The sequence below is a fragment of the Saccostrea cucullata genome, unplaced genomic scaffold, assembly GCF_032062105.1.
Source record: "Saccostrea cucullata isolate Sc308-1 unplaced genomic scaffold, CSIRO_AGI_Scuc_v1 ctg6361, whole genome shotgun sequence".
Classification (NCBI taxonomy): Eukaryota; Metazoa; Mollusca; class Bivalvia; order Ostreida; family Ostreidae; genus Saccostrea; species Saccostrea cuccullata.
In genome coordinates this window covers 1-20251 of record NW_026929208.1, presented here as the reverse complement: position 1 = coordinate 20251, position 20251 = coordinate 1, and the positions used below count along the sequence as shown (strand labels likewise).

The 20251-nt window shown below is 32.7% G+C and overlaps 1 protein-coding gene and 1 long non-coding RNA gene across 2 annotated transcripts; both read left to right on the top strand.

The window, feature by feature from the left end:
- The first annotated feature begins 720 nt into the window (after nt 1–720).
- LOC134280075 (uncharacterized) lies at nt 721–2980 on the top strand. The gene is made up of 4 exons (XR_009994833.1): nt 721–758; nt 1195–1278; nt 1734–1828; nt 2156–2980. It is a non-coding gene; the product is annotated as an uncharacterized LOC134280075 (long non-coding RNA).
- Nucleotides 2981–5501: 2521 nt separating this feature from the next.
- Nucleotides 5502–20020, top strand: LOC134280074 (uncharacterized; the record flags this gene model as incomplete). The annotated part of the gene is made up of 3 exons (XM_062762514.1): nt 5502–5689; nt 7301–7400; nt 19899–20020. Coding segments are annotated over exons 1-3 (392 nt in total), but the record flags the coding sequence as incomplete, so codon positions are not given.
- Nucleotides 20021–20251: the final 231 nt, after the last annotated feature.

The following is a 20251-nucleotide window of genomic DNA, read 5'->3' as shown; positions in this document are numbered from 1 at the left end:
ACTTATTTTGATTATTTAAATAGTTGCAGTGTGGACTGTGCCTGAGACGATTCCCCATAACGCCGGCTATGTAGACAGCTTGTGAAAATGGTGAGAACCATACCGCTCAAATTTTCTATTATCACAAATAAACAAACAATGTTTTATTAACTTGTATCTTTATGCATAAGAGTATAAAAAATATTGCAACAACTTGAAATGCTATATACCAAGTAGACAATACGAGGTTTATATTCTTATTTTCCTTATCTTAAAAATACAATAGCAATGGATTTTGAGCTATGCATAATTTTTTTACGTTAAATACGTACGTAAGCATGAATTATTAAAAATAGCTATCACATTCTATCATGTCTATGATGCACAATTATGCATTATTTACAGGAATCCAAATGCTCACAAGAAATGACAAAAGCAGTACGAAGATTAACACAACGGTAAGATTTCTTACATTTTCTGATAAGATCAATAAAATCACATGAATTGATTTATTTTAGCTCACCTGAGCCATTTTAAGACCCGAGCGAGTTTTCTGTTCTGTGTCTGGTATTCGTCGGTCATCTATAAACTTTTCAAATTTTTACATTCATGAGAATTATTCCTAGTTTGAATAAAAATCCCTGCAAGATACATCTTTTCTTTCAGAAATTGTGCCAGAAAAGTTTGAAGTACTTAGCTATGGGAATGATCAACATTGAACTTGCTGAGGCTCTCTTCCTAAAAGTGACTTGACCAGATATTTGGCTACCCAGTATGAGGTACAAACTAATCATTTGTTGTACAACTTATTGTGTATGAGATTGCCACCATTTACTGGAAGTTTGCATTTGTTGTCCACTTAAAAAACTTGCTATCTACAGCATAAGTTGTTAATATATTTTACTTTATGTTAAATCACTTGTTCATTATCCCAATAACTTGCATGTTAAATGCTGTAGATGCTAACCTTTGCATTTAAGTTTACTCTTAAATTCCATGTGTTCCGAGTATGTACACCCATTTCATATCATGTTTTGTCGTCTCTAAATTTAATATAATACATATCATAATATGTACTAGATCACAAAGTTTGAGGATTTTATTATTGTATGAATGTTATCTACTTGCTCTATATCAAAAATACATCTGTTTATATATTTTTTCTACGAGATGCCATACCTGCTTTTATTTTTTCATATTTTTTTTTATCCATAGTATCTTTCTGCTACATTAAATAAAATATCGTGGAGGAACACGAAGAAAAGGGCTGCGCACCTCAACATATTCAAGGTCAAGCAGGTAAATACATTGGTAAATTGCTAAAAAAAAAAAGATGGCAAAAAGTCACCAGTCCCCAATTTACATGTACTTCCACAAATTCTGCAGCTTGCTGCTGTGAAACTATATATATGTGTGTCTTAATATGATAAATGCTGTAAATGCTATTCTTTGCATTTTCCTAAACTTTGTAAATCTTCAAATTCCATGTGCTCGGACTAATGTACCATTATGTATGTTTCATATCATATTTTGTCGTCTATAAATTTGATCTTTACATATAATTATATGTTTTTTATGCAATTCACTTAACTAGATGACACAGAGAATTTTTTTCATTGTGTAAAATGTTATCTTCTTGCTGTAGTCATGTTAGTCATAAGTATACCCTGTTTGTATATTTTTTCTCCTTTTTGTATATTCTTTCTATGGAGAGCCACACCTGTTATTAATTTTTCATATTTTGTTTATGACAGCTTTTTACCATATCCATAGTATCTTGCTGCTAAATGAAAGAATTAGTGTGGAGGAGCAGAGAAAAGGGCACCTCAACATGTTCAAGGTCAAGCAGGTAAAATGCTCCAAACAAAAAGATGGTGAAAAAAAATCATTAGACCCAAATTTACACGCTTCGAAATCTGTAGCTCGCTGGCCTGAAATTATAGATAATTATCTGTCTTTATTACCCAGATTTGAAAAAATGGCATATCTTTTGTAGTCTTCTGTAAATTTTTAATTAAGCAAAATTGAGCTGTGTTTCCTCTAGGTCAAATGATAATTTTAAAATCAACTCAGATTTTGTTTTTACTATTTAATATATGCAATTGCATAAATCCAGAAGCACACATATAATATGTATATATAGGCAAATGGGTATTTATTTTTATGTTTATTGTAGAAATTAGGAGCTAGGGGTGCTTCTCCAGAGCTGAAAACTTCTTGGCATGAAGAGAAGAAGAAGCAAGAAAAAGCAGTTTTAAATATTGATTACATTTTCATAGTACAAAAAATGATTCTAAAGATAATACTATCTATGAAATTAGAGAGCTGAAGTTGCGTTCTGATGAATGTGAGAATGTCTTCAAAGAACAGGACACCAAAAGTGCCATTCTCAAATCAAAGCACTCTAAAAGGCAGAGCATAAGAAGAACTAGGACAAATAAAGAATCTAAAAGAGTCAAACCTATGGATGTATTAATTGAACAGAGATGGGCTATTAGAGATGAAATATCTGAGTTGCTACTGTTTTGCACAAATTAAATTTTAGATAAGAAAAATATACCTAGTGTTGTATTTTTGACAGTGAAAGTTTTTTCTTATGCTTGATTTCAGATTAAAACTGTTATGTATTTTATTGTTTAAACATTTATTGGTCTGCAATCACATACATTTTAATCTTGATTTATATATCACATATATGTACAAGTCTAACTTAAATAATAAGTGCATGGACATTTTTGTGGAAAAAATAAGACAATCATGATCAAGGGTAGTCTGAAAGAGCTTTGCTGGCAGTAAGTTGCAGATCTTGATACCCAAGTAAGAGAAAGGTGGCGTCTCTGACCGATCCTTTTGCTGTTGCTTGTGGGCGAGTGAGGCTTCTCTGTCAGTGGCTTAGTGAGTCATAGATGTAAAAAATAGAATAGGCAAATGAGGTAGAGACATTTATGAGTAAAAAAGGGTTGAATTGTGATTTTAATAAATATTACAATTGATATTGCAAGGGTAAATAAATGAGAATTGCAAGAGTAAAATATTACTTTGTTTCCTTCCATTTGAGGTAAGAGAATTTATGAATTATGAGTAATGGAATTGTAATTATGGCTTAAAAATTGTTAAATATACTTTTACATATGTTTATACATGACTTGTATATGTGCATGTTTCAGAGCTCATTTTTGATATTTTAAAGCAAAGTTGAAAATATCACTATTGAAATGTTTTGCATTCCAATGTAACGTTGATTTAATGAGGATATGTTATATTACAATCATCAAGCAATAAACCTAGCAGTTGGAACAGAAATGAGCTACATGTATTGTAAACAAATTTAAGCTGCTATTGTTTTGTGTAATTGTGATACTTTTTCCTTATTTTGAATTGACATAACCAAATGATATAAAGGATTTTTTTGGGTCTTGTATTTTTCACAGTCAACATTAAGCATTTTTCAAGTTGAACTTGGATAATAAGTGCATGGAATCTATTGTTGAAATACTTGGGAAACAATATAAGGGTGGTCTAAAAGAGCTTTGCTGGCAGTAAGTTGCAGATCTTGATACCCAAGCAAGAGAAAGGTGGTGTCTCTGACCGATCCTTTTGCTGTTGCTTGTGGGCGAGTGAGGCTTCTCTGTTAGTGGCTTAGTGTGTCTTATTAAAATGTACATGTAAAAAGAATGGACAACTTTTATTGGCAACTTTTACTCTTTTTATGCATAGTATGATATAATTTATTGTGGGAAATTGAAAAGCCATTTACAACCCATGCAGAAGTTTTAATAGGGACAGTTTCAGTCAGATTTTGCAGTCTTTTGGAGTCCAGAATGACTACATTTTTTACCTGTTGTGTTTTAATTTATTGCGGATTTGAATTTTACATACAATACTATTCTTATATTATTTATAATTACTTCAGTATATTACTTACTACTAGTATGTAGAAATTTACTCCATTATAATTGAGCTACAATCATGATTGTAAATTTTTTAATTCTGACTTTTAGGCTTAGATTTGAAATATTTTGTACTTTGTTAGAACTCATTGTTTGTACACTATTGAGATAACATCTAATAAAATTGAATGAGAAATGGATTTGTGTAAGATTGTAAAATACTTGCCAAAAAACCCACAATTGTAAACCATACAAATTATTGATGGAATAAATGTAAAATAAAAATATTATGCAATAATATAATAATGTTAAATTTCATCAAATACAACCTTAAATCTTAATTATATGGGAAGGTTTAATCCGTACATTTTCATCACATATACAAGAGATTTAATATTAGTTTATGAAAGAATAAAATTTGCACGTATTAGTAAGTTTACAATTCTCCGTATATAACTTTATTTTTGGAAGTATTATAAAGTAAAGTGTGAATTTAACAAAAAATAATGAGGTAAAGATCTACGTTAAATTTTATTAAACGAACAAATTTAATGTGACCGTAAATTTTAATTCTATGGCCATGTTTAATAATAATTATACGTTTTGTATATTAGAGGTATAATAATTGTTTACGGCAGACTAAAATCCGTACGTATTAGTAAGTTTACAATTTTCCAAACTTTATTAAATTTGTTCTTTTAATTTTTCATTAAACTCGTATTAAATGCTAATTATTTTCTAACATTTACGATCCCACAATATGTTATAATATGCATTTAAACATTAAATAATCGCAGCATTTAAATCACATTTAAGGTAAAATTAAACCCGACTTTTCATGCAGTGAACCATTTTCATTTAATATATCTTTATTTGTTTGGAACGAGGTAAATTTTGAAGATATCATGAGAGAGAGAGAGAGAGAGAAAATATACCAATCGTACAGAAATTTACAATATTTCTTATGAGATAAATTTTAATAAATGGAAATTTAGCTGCAGATCTTTAGAGTTATGGTTTTATATGTTAGTCTGACCATAACGCTACAGATCCCGTAATGCAAAAAGGTGCAATTTACGGCGCAATATTTTTTGCGCACTTTTGGGGAGAATTTCTCCACTTTTTAGCATTGATCAATCAAATACCTTTCACACTTAATTCTAGACACATTATGTAGCCAATATGTATATTTTATCCACCTCCCAACCATTTGTAGTTGTCTCTACAGGTAATAAACTCGCTTGAAGTGAATTTAAGCTATCTAACAAATAATTTCAATCACGTGAGTTTATCACTTGTAGAGACGACTATAAAATGGAGAAATTCTCCCCAAAAGTGCGCAAAAAATATTGAGCCGTAAATTGCACCTTTTTTGCATTACGGGATCTGTAACGTTATGGTCAATGACAAATATACAAAACCATAACGCTACAGATCTGCGGCTAATGGAAATTTAAATAAAACGCATTTAAATGCATGAAATACAAAGAAACTACAGTCTTTTTAAGTATCGCTCTTTTAAAGTAAATGCATGTACACGTGTACACTCAACTTCACTTTATCAGTACTTATTAGTTTACCCTGATTACGGATAAAACAAGCATCTCAGTTTTATCAGACCGTGAACACGTTAATGCTATCACTTTAATCATGGCGGACTATTGGAGAAGGACTATCTTCAGTCTTTTTATTTCAATTGAATTAATTCTAAATGGTGTTATAGGAAAATCTTGTAAAAAAGTGAGTCCGTGTTCTTGCAAGATGGACGACGGATTTGTGGTGGATCTATCTTCTGTCTCCAGAAATGATCAGACGCCCTAGTAGGTACATATTTATTATACCCCCGCTTGAAAAGTGGGAGGGTATATAGTGATCAGGTGTCCGTCCGTCTGTCTAGATCTGAAAGCCGTCTGTCCGTCCGTCTGTTACGCTTAGGGGGCACATGTACTTATCGTTTATCCACAACTCCTCTTTATACCACTGAATGAAATTTAAGTTTGACAGAATCTTTGTTACATATAGTGCCATTGTGCACCGCCTATTTTAATTTTTGATCTGATTTTTTTTCGGGTCTCCCAAGGCAAAAAAATGGCATAACATATAACAAAATATAGTTTAAGGATATCCGATCCTCAGCCAGGAAGGATAACTTAAAAAATTAATACTCAGTATTTAATTTGAAATGCATCAAAATAAAGCTTGAAAATGAATTTTTTTCATGCAACAATTTTCATTTTATTCATCTTTATAAGATTCAAGGTTTTTGGGAGTCTTAGAAAAGGTCTTATAAAAGTTGACATTTGTACCCTATAAAAGGAAAAAGAATTAATACAGTTTTAGAGAAATAAGATTTTCTTGAATCCAGTCTTTGATACCAATGATTATTAGCATGATATGAAATAAGAAGTGGTGTCTTGCAATAATAACAAAAGCCTTTTACACTATGTATTATAGAATACATGACGGAAATAGAAGACAAAAAGTACCAAATAAGTATAAAAATCATGACAATTTCTCTGAATGCCTGGATACCTATCGCTTTTAACCTAAAATATATTTGTTGATCAATTTTCAATTAGATAATGCATTGCTGATATTCCAATTCGCTTTTTCTGCAAAAATATTTGAAATTTGACAATTTTCCTATATAATATGATTAATTAACTTTAATCTTTAACTTTAATGAAATACTGTGGATAAATTAAATTAAATTTATATAACTTTGTGGATTCAGAGACATTTTTATGAGTATTTTTGATTACTTAACTGCTAATTTTATAAACCTGAGGATCGGACTACCTTAATCATATGGGAGGCGCAGGTATCATTTAATGAGCTCATTGCAATCACAATATCTTTAGTTTATAATGTTTATATGTACTAGACTAAGTATATACGGATTTACTGGAGTAGGTCTTCTACATATACTGTATGTTTGTATCCTGACCAAAATTCACGGTCATAACTTAAAATAAATCCTTGACGTTTAAAAACATGAAATTGTTGAAATCGTCTATAAATCTATTTTGTATTACTTAGTAACTTCGAGAAATTGCTATTCTTCGGTATGAGCAATACATGTAAATTGTATGTTGCTTGGACTGTTTTTGAATGTAGACATTAAATTAATATTTCTACTTTCAATAAAATATAAATTCAAAGAATTACATACATTGTACATACATGTATCATCTACATACAAAGTTAGACTCACTATTGATTGCAACCATCCTTTTCTGTTTAAATCATTAAATTTATAGTGACTTTCAGACCTGCAAAAGGAAGAAAATTCTTAGTTTTTGCACTCCAGCCCCAACTTTCATAGATATGTTTTCAGATACATGTACCCGTTGATATAGAATGGTGAAGATTGTGGCCATGCCTTCAAATGCTGGCACCGTTTCCCAATTATATCTCTCAAATATTTTAAGTTTTCAGGACGTGTCAAGTCCCGGTTCCAGTAACGAGTTGTACTCCTTCAATCCCTGCAGTGCTTTTACTGAGGGCACGGGATCATGTAGTGAAGTTGCGGTGAGTTGACGTTTGCTTTGATTACGTAAAATCTAATATTATTCTTTCATGTAAATTGGTTGAATCTGACTTGTCGAGATATATTTTATGTCTTCTAATGCTTATAGGCAAGATCACCGCAGCTTGTTTTTGCTAATTTTGTAAAAGTCAAATAAAACACTTTCATGTTGATGAATAATGTCATTTATTAAAATGACGATATAAATGTGAACAATTTAACAAACAAGAAGGGGGATCAGATTCACAAGCTTTGCTTATCAGTTACGTAAAATATGATAATGTCTGATCCCCCAAAAATGACTAGAAAAAAGTATCTGTAAGACAAGACAATCAAAACATCATATTAAAAAGTTAGCAAATAGATGGCACATCAAAACAAAATAGGCAAACATCACAAGAAAAAGTTGGCAAAAAGATGGTACATCAAAGACACAATCAAAACTTCAGAAGAAAAAGCTTGCAAAAAGATCGTAATCAAAACCAAATACATAGAAGCAGTAAAACAATTGAGTAAAAACTATAATATAATATAAATTTTACAAGACATTAATGATCATATTAAGGTAGGACCAAATAGATAGGTCAATTTTTTCCTCAAATTCAATATTTCTGAAACTTTGATATTTTGTTCTTGGATACAAAATCTCTCTTTATATATAATATGAAAGAAATTCAACCGCACATTTTTTGCCCACATAGTCTGAAATATGGTTTGTCAGACCCCTGTAAGAAAGTTGTGAAATCAAACATTCGACTTGAGAATGAGCCTTATTTTAGAATTTTCTATTGATCTATTGCAAATTTGTGTAATACTTTGAATGAATATAACCTTTTTGTTACTTTAAATCTGTATGTCACATTGATACTGGAAAATTTCGGTAAAATGTTAAGTAAAATAGAACATACATTGTGTCAAAAACTGAAAATTCACATGCAAATATCCGATAGTTTAAGTCCTCTTAAGAGAAAATGTATAATTCAATTTTTACAAAAAATTAACAAATTGATTCAAATGGGTACTAGAATAAAATGTGTAGATATAAAGAAAATTGAACCGGCGGTTTCAGATATTTTGGCTATTAAAAAAAATTCAATGACAAAAAGCTAAAAGATTCAGTAGATGACGTCACAAAATTTGAACTTTGACCTCTTGAAATGACCTTGACCTTTGTAGTACATAAAGAATATAGACTCCTTATATATGTGTCCAAATATCACTTCTCTACTATTTATGAAACAAAAGTTGTACTGCATTTTATAACAGACTATTACATGCTTGTTTATTGCACTTAGATAGCGTAAACACATTCCAAAAGGTAAGCTCCCAAGTGACAAATATATAGGATTCTCTGATTTTTTCACAAAATATAAGTCAAATATGCCAAAACTTATTATTTTTCTTTCAATAATTGTTGTTGTCATGTAATATTATTCTTTTTTCCTCCATTACATTTTTAAGAAACTGGTAAAAATAGAATCCACGGGTGTTTAGTCCTACCTTAAGGGATAGGAATGCTGGGGTGGAGGTGGGTCTTCAAAATAGACGTGCTTCATGTTAGCATTGGTGAGCGCGCGAGTGTGAATGACTCGCTGATAAACGTGACCTTACAATTCTATTACAATTAATCCCTCAGGCAAGGCGTGGATAGATTTACCAACGTAAATGTTTCCGGAAACCTTTATCGCATTTACATAAATACAATTATTATTCTAATAATTGTTGTTTTATGTCTTCTAATGCTTATAGCCAAGATCACCGCAGCTTGTTTTTGCTAATTTTGTAAAAGTCAAATAAAACACTTTCATGTTGATGAATAATGTCATTTATTAAAATGACGATATAAATGTGAACAATTTAACAAACAAGAAGGGGGATCAGATTCACAAGCTTTGCTTATCAGTTACGTAAAATATGATAATGTCTGATCCCCCAAAAATGACTAGAAAAAAGTATCTGTAAGACAAGACAATCAAAACATCATATTAAAAAGTTAGCAAATAGATGGCACATCAAAACAAAATAGGCCATAAGATGTGATATGCAGGTCACATCCATGTAAGATGTGACATGTAAATCACATCCGTGCCATCCAAGGTGAGCTTGCACACATCAAATCTATATGAAGGCAGTTAATCACTGGCCTCTCCACACATTTCAACTTAAAGTAATGAAATGAAAAATAAAAATCTACCTTTCATTAATTATTCCGTTACCAGTTATCACGAAAATGTAGTTACATGTCATATAATGAAGGAAATACCTGTATTAACATAATATCCGAGCAATGTTAATAAATAACGATATTGAGTAATACATGTAAGTATGGAAGAAAACTAATTTCAGAGTAATTAAATGACAAATCGAAAAGTTTTGTTTATTGAGCCAGCAAGTAACGAAGTCAGATGAGGAGTATTTAGATATCCAACAGCAGTTATTCACTGACCTGTCAATGTGGGAATGAACATGTTCCTTAAGGTATTTTTAATTGTAAGAGTAGAAAAACAGCAGTTAAATAACTGACCTGTATTTACATTACATCTTTAGTGAGTATCAAAATATTTATCGCGAGTATAACAAAACAGCAGTTAAATCACTGACCTGCATTTAAATTACATCCTAATATCTAACTAATTTTCACGAGTAGAACAAAACAGCAGTTAAATCACTGACCTGTATTTAAATACATCCTAGTATCTAACTATTTATCATGAATAGAACAGAACTGCAGTTAAACACTGACTCGCAATTAAACTACATTCTAGAATCGGACTAATGGGAGTAGAACAAAAACAGCTATTAAATGCTAGATTTTTATTATATATATTATTATTATTTTTTATTTATTTATTTATTTTTTTTAAGAAGAACAAAACAATAATTACCATTGACCAATATTTGATCTTCATTCTTGTGCATTACAGATTATGTGAACTTATTAAGTTTAAGTGATTTTAAGCAAATATATATATGCAATGCATTTGAACTGTTGTCCTTCAAAATCCTAATAGAGATTTCTGAACTGTTTGTCTGTGTCTCATGAGTAGCTTACCATATACACATTTGCAAAAGATCCAGACTTACAGATTTCCCTGCTTTGAAAAATTATTATATTATGCTAGCGGCCGGGGGCTATCTATCGAGAGCATGCATATTTCCAGATCTGTCCCTGACAATGACAATGTGAAACATATCTTAATGAATTATCTAAATGGTGTGTAGCACTTTGTTAATTTAGTAGTTTCAATTATTATCAGGATTAATGGTTGAGATCTATTATGTCAACAAACTTAAATTTTGACAAATTCAACCTAGTGATGAGTGAGAATGCTTTTAGTATAAGAAGTATTTTATTCATAATATACAAAGTGTACAATATGAATATGGATTGAACAGCAGGCCAAGGGCCTGTATTAGTTCTCTCCTTTTGAGATCAAGGTACAATTAAATTACTGTACATACTTAAGTTCCACAAAACATGTATGATAAATTGATATTGAGAGAATTATGAAAAATACATGATTGAAGAAGAATCATGTTGAGAGTGCTCATGTGTAGGACACTAGGTCAGATATCATTCTACTTACTACAACCTTGAATTATTTAACTTTATATAAGTGAGTGTTTATTTTATTTATTTATTCATTTATTTATTTATTTATTTTTTTTTTTGTAAACCATTAAGAGTATCTTCCAAATTGTAATATTTTAAAGATTTGTATCAGAAATTCAACAAATATAAACAACCCCAAAATATTTGCATAACAGCCCTTTCTCTTGGAACTGTCTGACCCAAAAGAGTGTATCCATTAATTCCATGAAGTATGCCCTTTTCATGGAGGAATCTACCATACTTCTATTCCAGAAAGTATAAAGAAGTTGTACACAGTGAAGGTTAAATTATTATGTTCCTAAGCGTTTTGAAGTGAATGTAAAATTCCTAGATTATACTAAGTTCATCATGTAATATTGTGTCAATTGAAAAGTCGGTTCTAAAGTTTAGAATTTATTGTAAGTCCAAAAATCTAAATTTCACAAATATAATTTGGAACAAATTTCGTAGATAGACTACAAAACTGAATAACACAAGAATGTTCCTAGATTGCCTTCCTTACAAACTCACAAATCTGTTCTTTGACAACTCTGCCTACTTTCATACTGACCGGCCAATTAAAATTAAGGATAGAAAATGTCATGAACATAGGGAATCTGTAAGACATTAATTTACCACACTGAAATTAGGTAGAGCGAAGCATAGCAAATTCAAAGAACGCAATCCTAGGATGTAACCATAAATTTGATAACAAGATTGAGTTAATAACATTGCTATCGTCAGACAGGAAAGAGATGTCAAGAATGAAATACTGCCACCATGTGCAAAAATGCCTTTCCTAAATATCAAAAGAAAACGATTATCTTTCAACTACAGATGTCAAACAAGACCGAAAATTAATAGAATTTTTATATAAAAATATGTTGGAGAAAATTTTACATGGGGTTAATTAAAGCAAATTAATATTTAAAGATAAAGACCGCAGAAACGTACAATGTACAACATGAGCTAGTAACTCCAAACAATGTCCTACATTATGCTGTCTATTAGAAACTTTTTAAAATAATTTATTATTATTATTATTATTATTATTATTATTATTATTATAGCCTGACAATGCTTAATTTCCGAAAAGGGACGTAAATTGAAAATCCTTTCATTTAATGTACTGACCGTGCATGGGGTCTGTACTAATTTATAAAAATAAATCAAACCTATATTTACCAGCTATATAGGGAACTTATTTGAAATTTTATGGAGGGGGGGGGGTCTTCCTATATTATTTACTTGCTGACTCGCCTGTAAATGTTTTATTTGAAACCAAATTGAATGATCTAGCTGGTATGGATGCTTTGTGAACCAACGGTAGTGGATATCCTGGTTACACGGCTGATTTGGGGCACACCTGTAGCAGCACTGCAGCAGTTTAGCTAGCAAACATATGAATCTTATACCGGCTGATCGCATGAAAGTTGTTGGTAAAGTCAAATTGTATCTGGAATGACACTAGTGGACGGGCTGGTTTAGGACATTATCCACCGGTGGCGCGGATCTTATGCAATTTGTTAGATAAAACAGCTCGCTAAGTCAATATTTGTTAAACAGTTCAAACCTGTATCAATAACATTAGATGCATGGCATCCGGCACAATTCTGCTAGGCTCTCTGGGCTATTAACAGTTATAGCTACGCTTCCTCTACACTCGGGCTGCTAGGATGTAGCAAATATGCACTCTGGCAAATTCATCAAAAGGCATCTGCAACTTAAACATGAAAATTATATAAATACTTTTTAAGTCTAAGGTGTCATTTAAAGAAAGGACGCCAAAAACCAACAACTGAGTTGAAAACAAAGTGATACATCATGTACATTATCATGCTCATAGAAAAACTAAATGTAACAACCTTGAACAGAAAGAGTAAACTTTTTCCTGTAGACTAACCTTGATAGCAATATATATTGTATTACAATCATACTGATAATAATCGATTAATTCTCTGCTGAGAGGATTCGCTTTGACGAAAATCTACATGTTCCGGGATTCTACCAATTTCATCAAACGAAATATTAAAGAATAAATCTATTAACTCCATAACAAAAGATAAAAATGTCACATGCATAGGAGATACCACTATTTTTAACACGTTCTTTGTAACAACTAAGAACTATTGTGATACTCTTACTTGAAATTGACTGCAATGAACATGAAATGAAGTTGCCATTATGTTTAGATGTAATAGGGCATATATACTTTAAAACAAAACAGTGAAAATATGGATAACTTCGACCCATATGCATACATATAAACTCCGCACAAAACATGAAGATCAAGCGTACGGGTAACTCTAAACTAAATGAAATCCTGCTACATTAGACGCAAATGTCATAATGTGCAATCAAATACATAACTACCTCTTATTGGTATATATGTAAAATCTACAAGTATACTAGGAACAAACTCCTTTAACATAGGTATGCCAATGCACAACGAATTTAAGCCATTGATCTTGGTAAGTTTCATTTCTTCGACCACAGTTTAAGTCGTGTTAACTTAAAAAAATCTCCAAATCAAAAAATCTAACACGACATAAACTGTTACTGGTACAAAGAAACCCTTAGCCTTGTACTTATCTTATACATGTGGATAGGTACAAATAAATAATGAACCCTAAACTCCCAAACAATAAGAACATATATGCGGCCTACTCTGTACTATTGCTAAACACCGTGGGTAGGCACATTTAAACTTTGTACCAAAAACTCCCACACAATAAGTACATGTATGCGGCCTACTCTGTTCTATTGTTAAACACCGTGGGTAGGCACAGATAAACTTTGTACCAAAAACTCCCACACAATAAGTACATATATGCGGCCTACTCTGTACTATTGTCAAACAACGTGGGTAGGCACAGATAAACTTGTACCCAAAACTCCCACACAATAAGTACATATATGCGGCCTACTCTGTACTATTGCTAAACACCGTGGGTAGGCACAGATAAACTTTGTACCCAAAAACTCCCACACAATAAGTACATATATGCGGCCTACTCTGTACTATTGCTAAACACCGTGGGTAGGCACAGATAAACTTTGTACCCAAAACTCCCACACAATAAGTACATATATGCGGCCTACTCTGTACTATTGTCAAACAACATGGGTAGGTTCATATATAAATTTATACCCCTACAAGCCACACGATAAGTACATTAGGCCGAAATTATTTCGATCAATAATAAACAAACTTGTGAACTAAACAAAAAACTCTGTACCGTAGCTCCATTTTATCAAGATTATAAATTTGGGAAACTGATTCATATGGTAAATCTAAATCCGTATAACCGTGTCTAAATGAATAATTTCTACATAAGACCGAAACCACTGTCATTAGAAGAACCGAACAAATGTACAAATTCTATAATTTCCACAGAAACACGAGCTAACAAAAACTTGCTGTGTAATTTTTAATAATTCAAAATATTAAATGGCTTGACTTTGAAATTCAATCCTTGCTTTTAATCAACAGAATTTGCTGACAAGCTTTATCTATATAATCTTTCCTATTCATAAACTTCTCAAAGCATACGCAACACGTTGTGCAATAAAATGATTAAGAATACGATACTGGCCTTATTATTAAGACGACTGAATTATCTGCATTCCTATACATCGAAACCACGTCCGCATTGGCTGGTCGTGCAAGGGGGTGCAGCACAGATGTACACCAACTCGACTTGATAGCTCAGGTTCATCCTGAAACCTCTGTGGCTCCAAAAGTGAAACCCTGACAAAGACCGTCATGATCTCCAACTGCGTATTTGTTTTCCATCAACGCCATCCTGCAGATACTGCCTATGATGAATATTATCACAACTTCTCGCCAAACAAATCCGTGTCTCCATTGATATAAATGTGTTCAGTTTTAGTCGTTTAGTTTAACAAACAACAAAAATCAGAAATCACGCGCATTACCCAGATAGCAGGATGTTATTGGACCTTTGTTGGGCCAACAATGCTCCTTATGTTGGGCCACCGTTTGTATTCAACATTGGGCCATCGGTAATTTGCTCATCGGCCCTTAATCAAACCAACTTGTTGGCTTATTGTTGGGCCAATGTAACAGTTAATATTGGGCCACTGTTGGGCCAATGTATTATTTCAATATTGGGCAAACGTCATTTTTGTACAATTGGGCCATTGTAAGCAGTTAATGTTGGGCCAACGGTAATTTGCTCATCGGCCCTTAATCAAACCAACTTGTTGGCTTATTGTTGGGCCAATGTAACAGCTAATATTGGGCCACTGTCGGGCCAATGTATTTTTTCAATGTTGGGCAAACGTCATTTTTGTACATTTGGGCCATTGTAAGCAATTAATGTTGGGCCAATGGTAATTTGCTCATCGGCCCTTAATCAGACCAACTTGTTGGCTTATTGCTGGACCAACGAACGGATATTATTGAGCCATTGTTGGGCCACTTATTCTTTCAATATTAGGCAAACATCATTTTTGGGCCAACGTTGGTTTGTATCTTATTGGCTCTCCATCATGACAACTCATTTGCTCTTCACTGGTTGGCCATTTGTCCTCAAAATTGACAAACAAATACATATATTAAGGTTATACTAGTTTTGTAGTACAGTTTAATTTTAAAAGCCCTGTAATACTATCTATATATGCTAGATTAATAGTTTAATACATATTCTCAATATATATCTCATAGCATTAATTAAAAAACTGAGGAAAAAGAAATCAAAATATAAAATTAAATTATAACATACTAGTATTTTATTGCTCAGTGCATGAAGAAAACATTAATAAAGAAATAAAAGTTGATGCTCACTTCAAGCGATACATGTAAGGTTACATGACTGTATACTCCCTCTCTGATGTAAATTTATGCACAAGTTCAGTAAATTGCAGGTATCAATAAGCAGGTCCAACAAATAAACAAAGCCCCCCTGTTCTTAAAATAATACTAAAATGAATCCCGTCATTTTGTTTACTTACACAAAAAATGTTTCTGGCATCTGCGTCGTGTTTGTAACCGACAAACAGACACAGAAAAGGGTAGAACTACAGGTTTGTCACAGTATATAACAGAAAAAAGCTAGGCACTGCCACTTTCCATCTGATCCCTCTCTTCAGTCTTCTCTCTCCCGAGTCTCCTCCTCCCCCTTCTTTTCTTCTCTGTCTGTTTCTTCCTCCCCCATCCCTGTCCTTGGCATACCTTAGCTATTCTTTGATTGTGTTCTGAATGTCTTTTTAGAATCTCCAGTAGCACTAAAATTGTAGTATTTGGTACTTAATACATTTGTTACTTTTCTCAGTAAAGAGTTAACATACGATTAAATTTACAAGTATATCACTATATGTTTAAGCTGTCAATTAAGGAATAACAGTCTTCTTTGTTTCATGGTGTGATTAAGTGATTAGCTTGCATGATGAAGGCATTTATGCATAACATTTCTACGCTTGGTCATCATCATCATCATCATCATCATCATCATCATCACAACGATTTTGATTCAATGTTGCCCCATATAAAATACATGTATAGAAAAGTCGTTACACTGAACAAATTTTAATTGAAAGAACCCAATTTATGTTTAGTACTGAATAAATTTAGTTTTAACTTCAACAAGTTCAACATTTTCAAAATGTTTGATCATGTGCTCGACGTTAAGTGTATATAAGTGAATTAAGTGGTAGACTTCGGAAATGTATTTTACTATTCACACATTTCAATCTAAATAAGGGGCAAATTATTTATTGTTTTAACTGTATCAAAACACATTTGTTATTTTATACTTTATTTTTCTTGTATAAAAACAAAACATTTAATCACTGATAATTTATTTTGTTTTGATAAATTATAAGAATTTTAACAAGCCTTGTAAATTCATTTTAGCTAGCTTGTACTTTCAAGTAGGATTGGTTGTAGATTTATTTTTGATTGTAGAGACGATCAGATTTGTTAATATACAGATTTGTGACAATTAAATGTTTATACACATTGGCCCAATGTTGGTCCAAAATATCGGGCCAACATTGGACCAAGGAGCAAAATGACACTGGGCCAGCGTTATTTGCCAACATCGGCCCAATGTTCCTATTGACGTTGGTCAAACAATGTCGCATTCATTGGGCCAATGTTGGCGCAACGTTGGGCCAATATCTGTAGAAATAACACTCTACACTGGGCCAACGTTGGCCCAACATATCGGGCCAACATTGGGCCGATGAGCAAACTTAAATTGGGTCAATGTCATTTGCCAACATTGGCCCGATGTAACCGATTGCATTGGCCCAACATTGGCCCTATGTTAGCATGCCATCTGGGGAACAGTGTTGACCCAACAGCACCTGGCCTCTGCACTTCCCTGTGTCTGCTTTGCGCAGATTTGTACATGATATCGTTTAAAAACTAAACGTTAATTCAGCTGTGCCGAGGCAAACATATTATAAATACTTACAAAGTGGATGCAGATATTCAAGGTATCAGTCTCATTACGCTCGCTCGTGTCAGATTAAAAATGGCGCGGATATTACGGTTGTTGTCTACCCATGATGCTCAGTCAGATTCATGGTTTATTGGGCCAACGTTGGGCCGATGCCAATCCCCAAACAAATATTTTCTCTAATGATAATAATTTTATGATATAATGCGAACAGTTAGCCCAACATTAGCGCACCATTATACATAACCAGCTATCGATATTCCATGTTGGGCCATTGTTGGCCCAATAAAGGTAACCCAACATAGATAATACAGCCATGATGTAAGATTGGGCCAACGATGTTCTGCTATCTGGTTTATTACAAATAAATATAAGCATAAACACAATTCAAAAAATAGAATAAAACACTCTTTGGTGCTGTGATCACTTAAGTGCAAAGTTAAAATGTTGAAAATATCATATCTAAACAAGAACAGTCATCCAATGATAAGCATGGACATAGAAAGTCCTCTTAATTATTTCAGAATGTGCCAACGTTGTCCCAACGTAAAGCTCAGCAGCTATAATTATAAAATTGACACCATCAATTAATTGGCAGTATAATAACTGGGCCTACGTTGTCCCTATATAAATATCCCATCTTTTAAACACCTAAACAAAATAACACTTGTGTGTATTACAAATATTGTGCCAATGTTGAGCCAACATACTACTACCAACTTGATAGGACACGTTCTTTAAGGGTGTATTAGAAACAATGGGCCAACGTTGGACCAACATAATACTATCAACTTGATAAGACATTTTCTTTAAGGGTGTATTAGAAACATCGGGCCAACGTTGGGCCAACATACTACTTGAACTTGATAAGGCACTTTCTTAAAGGGTGTATTACAAACAATGGGCCAACGTTGGGCCAACATATTACTACTAACTTGATAAGACACATTCTTTAAGGGTGTATTACAAACATCGGGCCAACTTTGGGCCAACATACTACTACCAGCTTGTAAATACACCTTTCTTTAAGGGTGTAGTATAAACATTGGTCCAACGTTGGACAAACACCAGGATCCTTCCTTCCTTGGGAACTAAAGTGAGTGGAAGTTGCTTACGTTGGACCAACGTTGGGCCAATATAGGAATTCTGTCATGGTCAAGAAGGTTGATTTGGTAACATTGGTCCAAAGTTGGCCCTACGTTGTTACCCCAACGCCAACCATACAACCTTTTACAAATGTTGGCCCAACATAGTCATGCTATCTGGGTATGTGGGTATATGGGAATCTCTGTCCTTTAATTAACGAACGAATGCCAGTTCAAAACACAACACAAAGTTAATCAAGTCCAATCATCAGAAAAATATACTCCACATGACTCCACATGGGCATTGCAAAATCTGCACATGTGAATAACACGCACGTCTATCACAAATTGTGGGCAACACCCTCGGTTAAGTAAACCAAAAAATAATCTCAAACAGCACAAATCTTGCAAATTGTGACAATAATCAACAAATGATGGAATAAGAAAGCACTTCTCTTGGCTGACTATAACGATCACAAAAAATTGTCATTTCTTCAAAATAGACGTGCTTCATGTTAGCATTGGTGAGCGCGCGAGTGTGAATGACTCGCTGAGCTAACCACGTGACCTTACACATTCTATTACAATTAATCCCTCAGGCAAGGCGTGGATCTGAGAATTTTCACAATTTACCAACGTAAATGTTTCCGGAAACCTCCAAACAAATTATCGCATTAAATACATAAATACAATTATTATTCTAATAATTGTTGTTTGTTAAAAACACTATTACATGCACATGATGATTAATGAAGTTACGCACTCCAGCGTAGGGTGACATTCCAAAAGATGTTGAGTGCACAGGGTTTATGCGCACAAGGTTTACTGTAATATATACAATGTAGTAGTATTTGTATAAAAAAAAAATCAGTATTATATGATAAATATTGCATGTCATGGAGTGTAACATCGCAAATTTTCACCCCGAGAAAACCATTACTGACAATGATTTTCTTGGGGAAAAATTTTCAATGTTACACTCAACGGCATGCAATATTTATATAATATAGTATGTTACTGGTTACGTGTTGAAGTGTATAATTTGAGAAACACTTGTAAGAATGGTAAAATATACCTTTTCTTGTGTTTGTCTTTTGCTTAAATTGAAATATTAAAAAATTGTGGAATGATACGTTTTGCCAGTATATTTATCTTACGATACTGATGAACAATAACATTGATGCATGTGATATGGTAAGTCAAATATGTGTTTAACATACATGTACAGCGTATAAATGAGGTGCGTGCTATTTTAAAAAGTCAGTGCAGCATGTAAATTAATTTTTTTTTGAAAACTTATTTGAGAAATATAACATTTAACAAAATATATATAAAAAAGAAATAGTCAAGTGAGTGTAAGGTGAAGATTAAAAAGGCACCGTTATATACTTTCAGTTATGTCTTGTTACCGTTAGTGGACCAATAGAACAATACAAGTCTCTGGGAACACAAAACACAGCCTCCTTCTCCATGAACGGTGACGTCATAGATTTGCATTATTCGGACGGTGATGGCGGGTAGGTGAAATTTCATCACATTTCAACAAACCTTCGTGTTCTATTCTGTTAAAGTAGTTGTTTATTAAGTAATTATTATTAATTTTTTAATGAGTTATTTCCCTTTGACCACCATATTGGAGGTTAACATGCTCATATTCCTTGAATTATTAAACCAACTTTAATTCTTGATACTGGCAATTGTGGGGTAGGAAGCATTCATATTCAAAAATAATTGAAATATTTAATTAT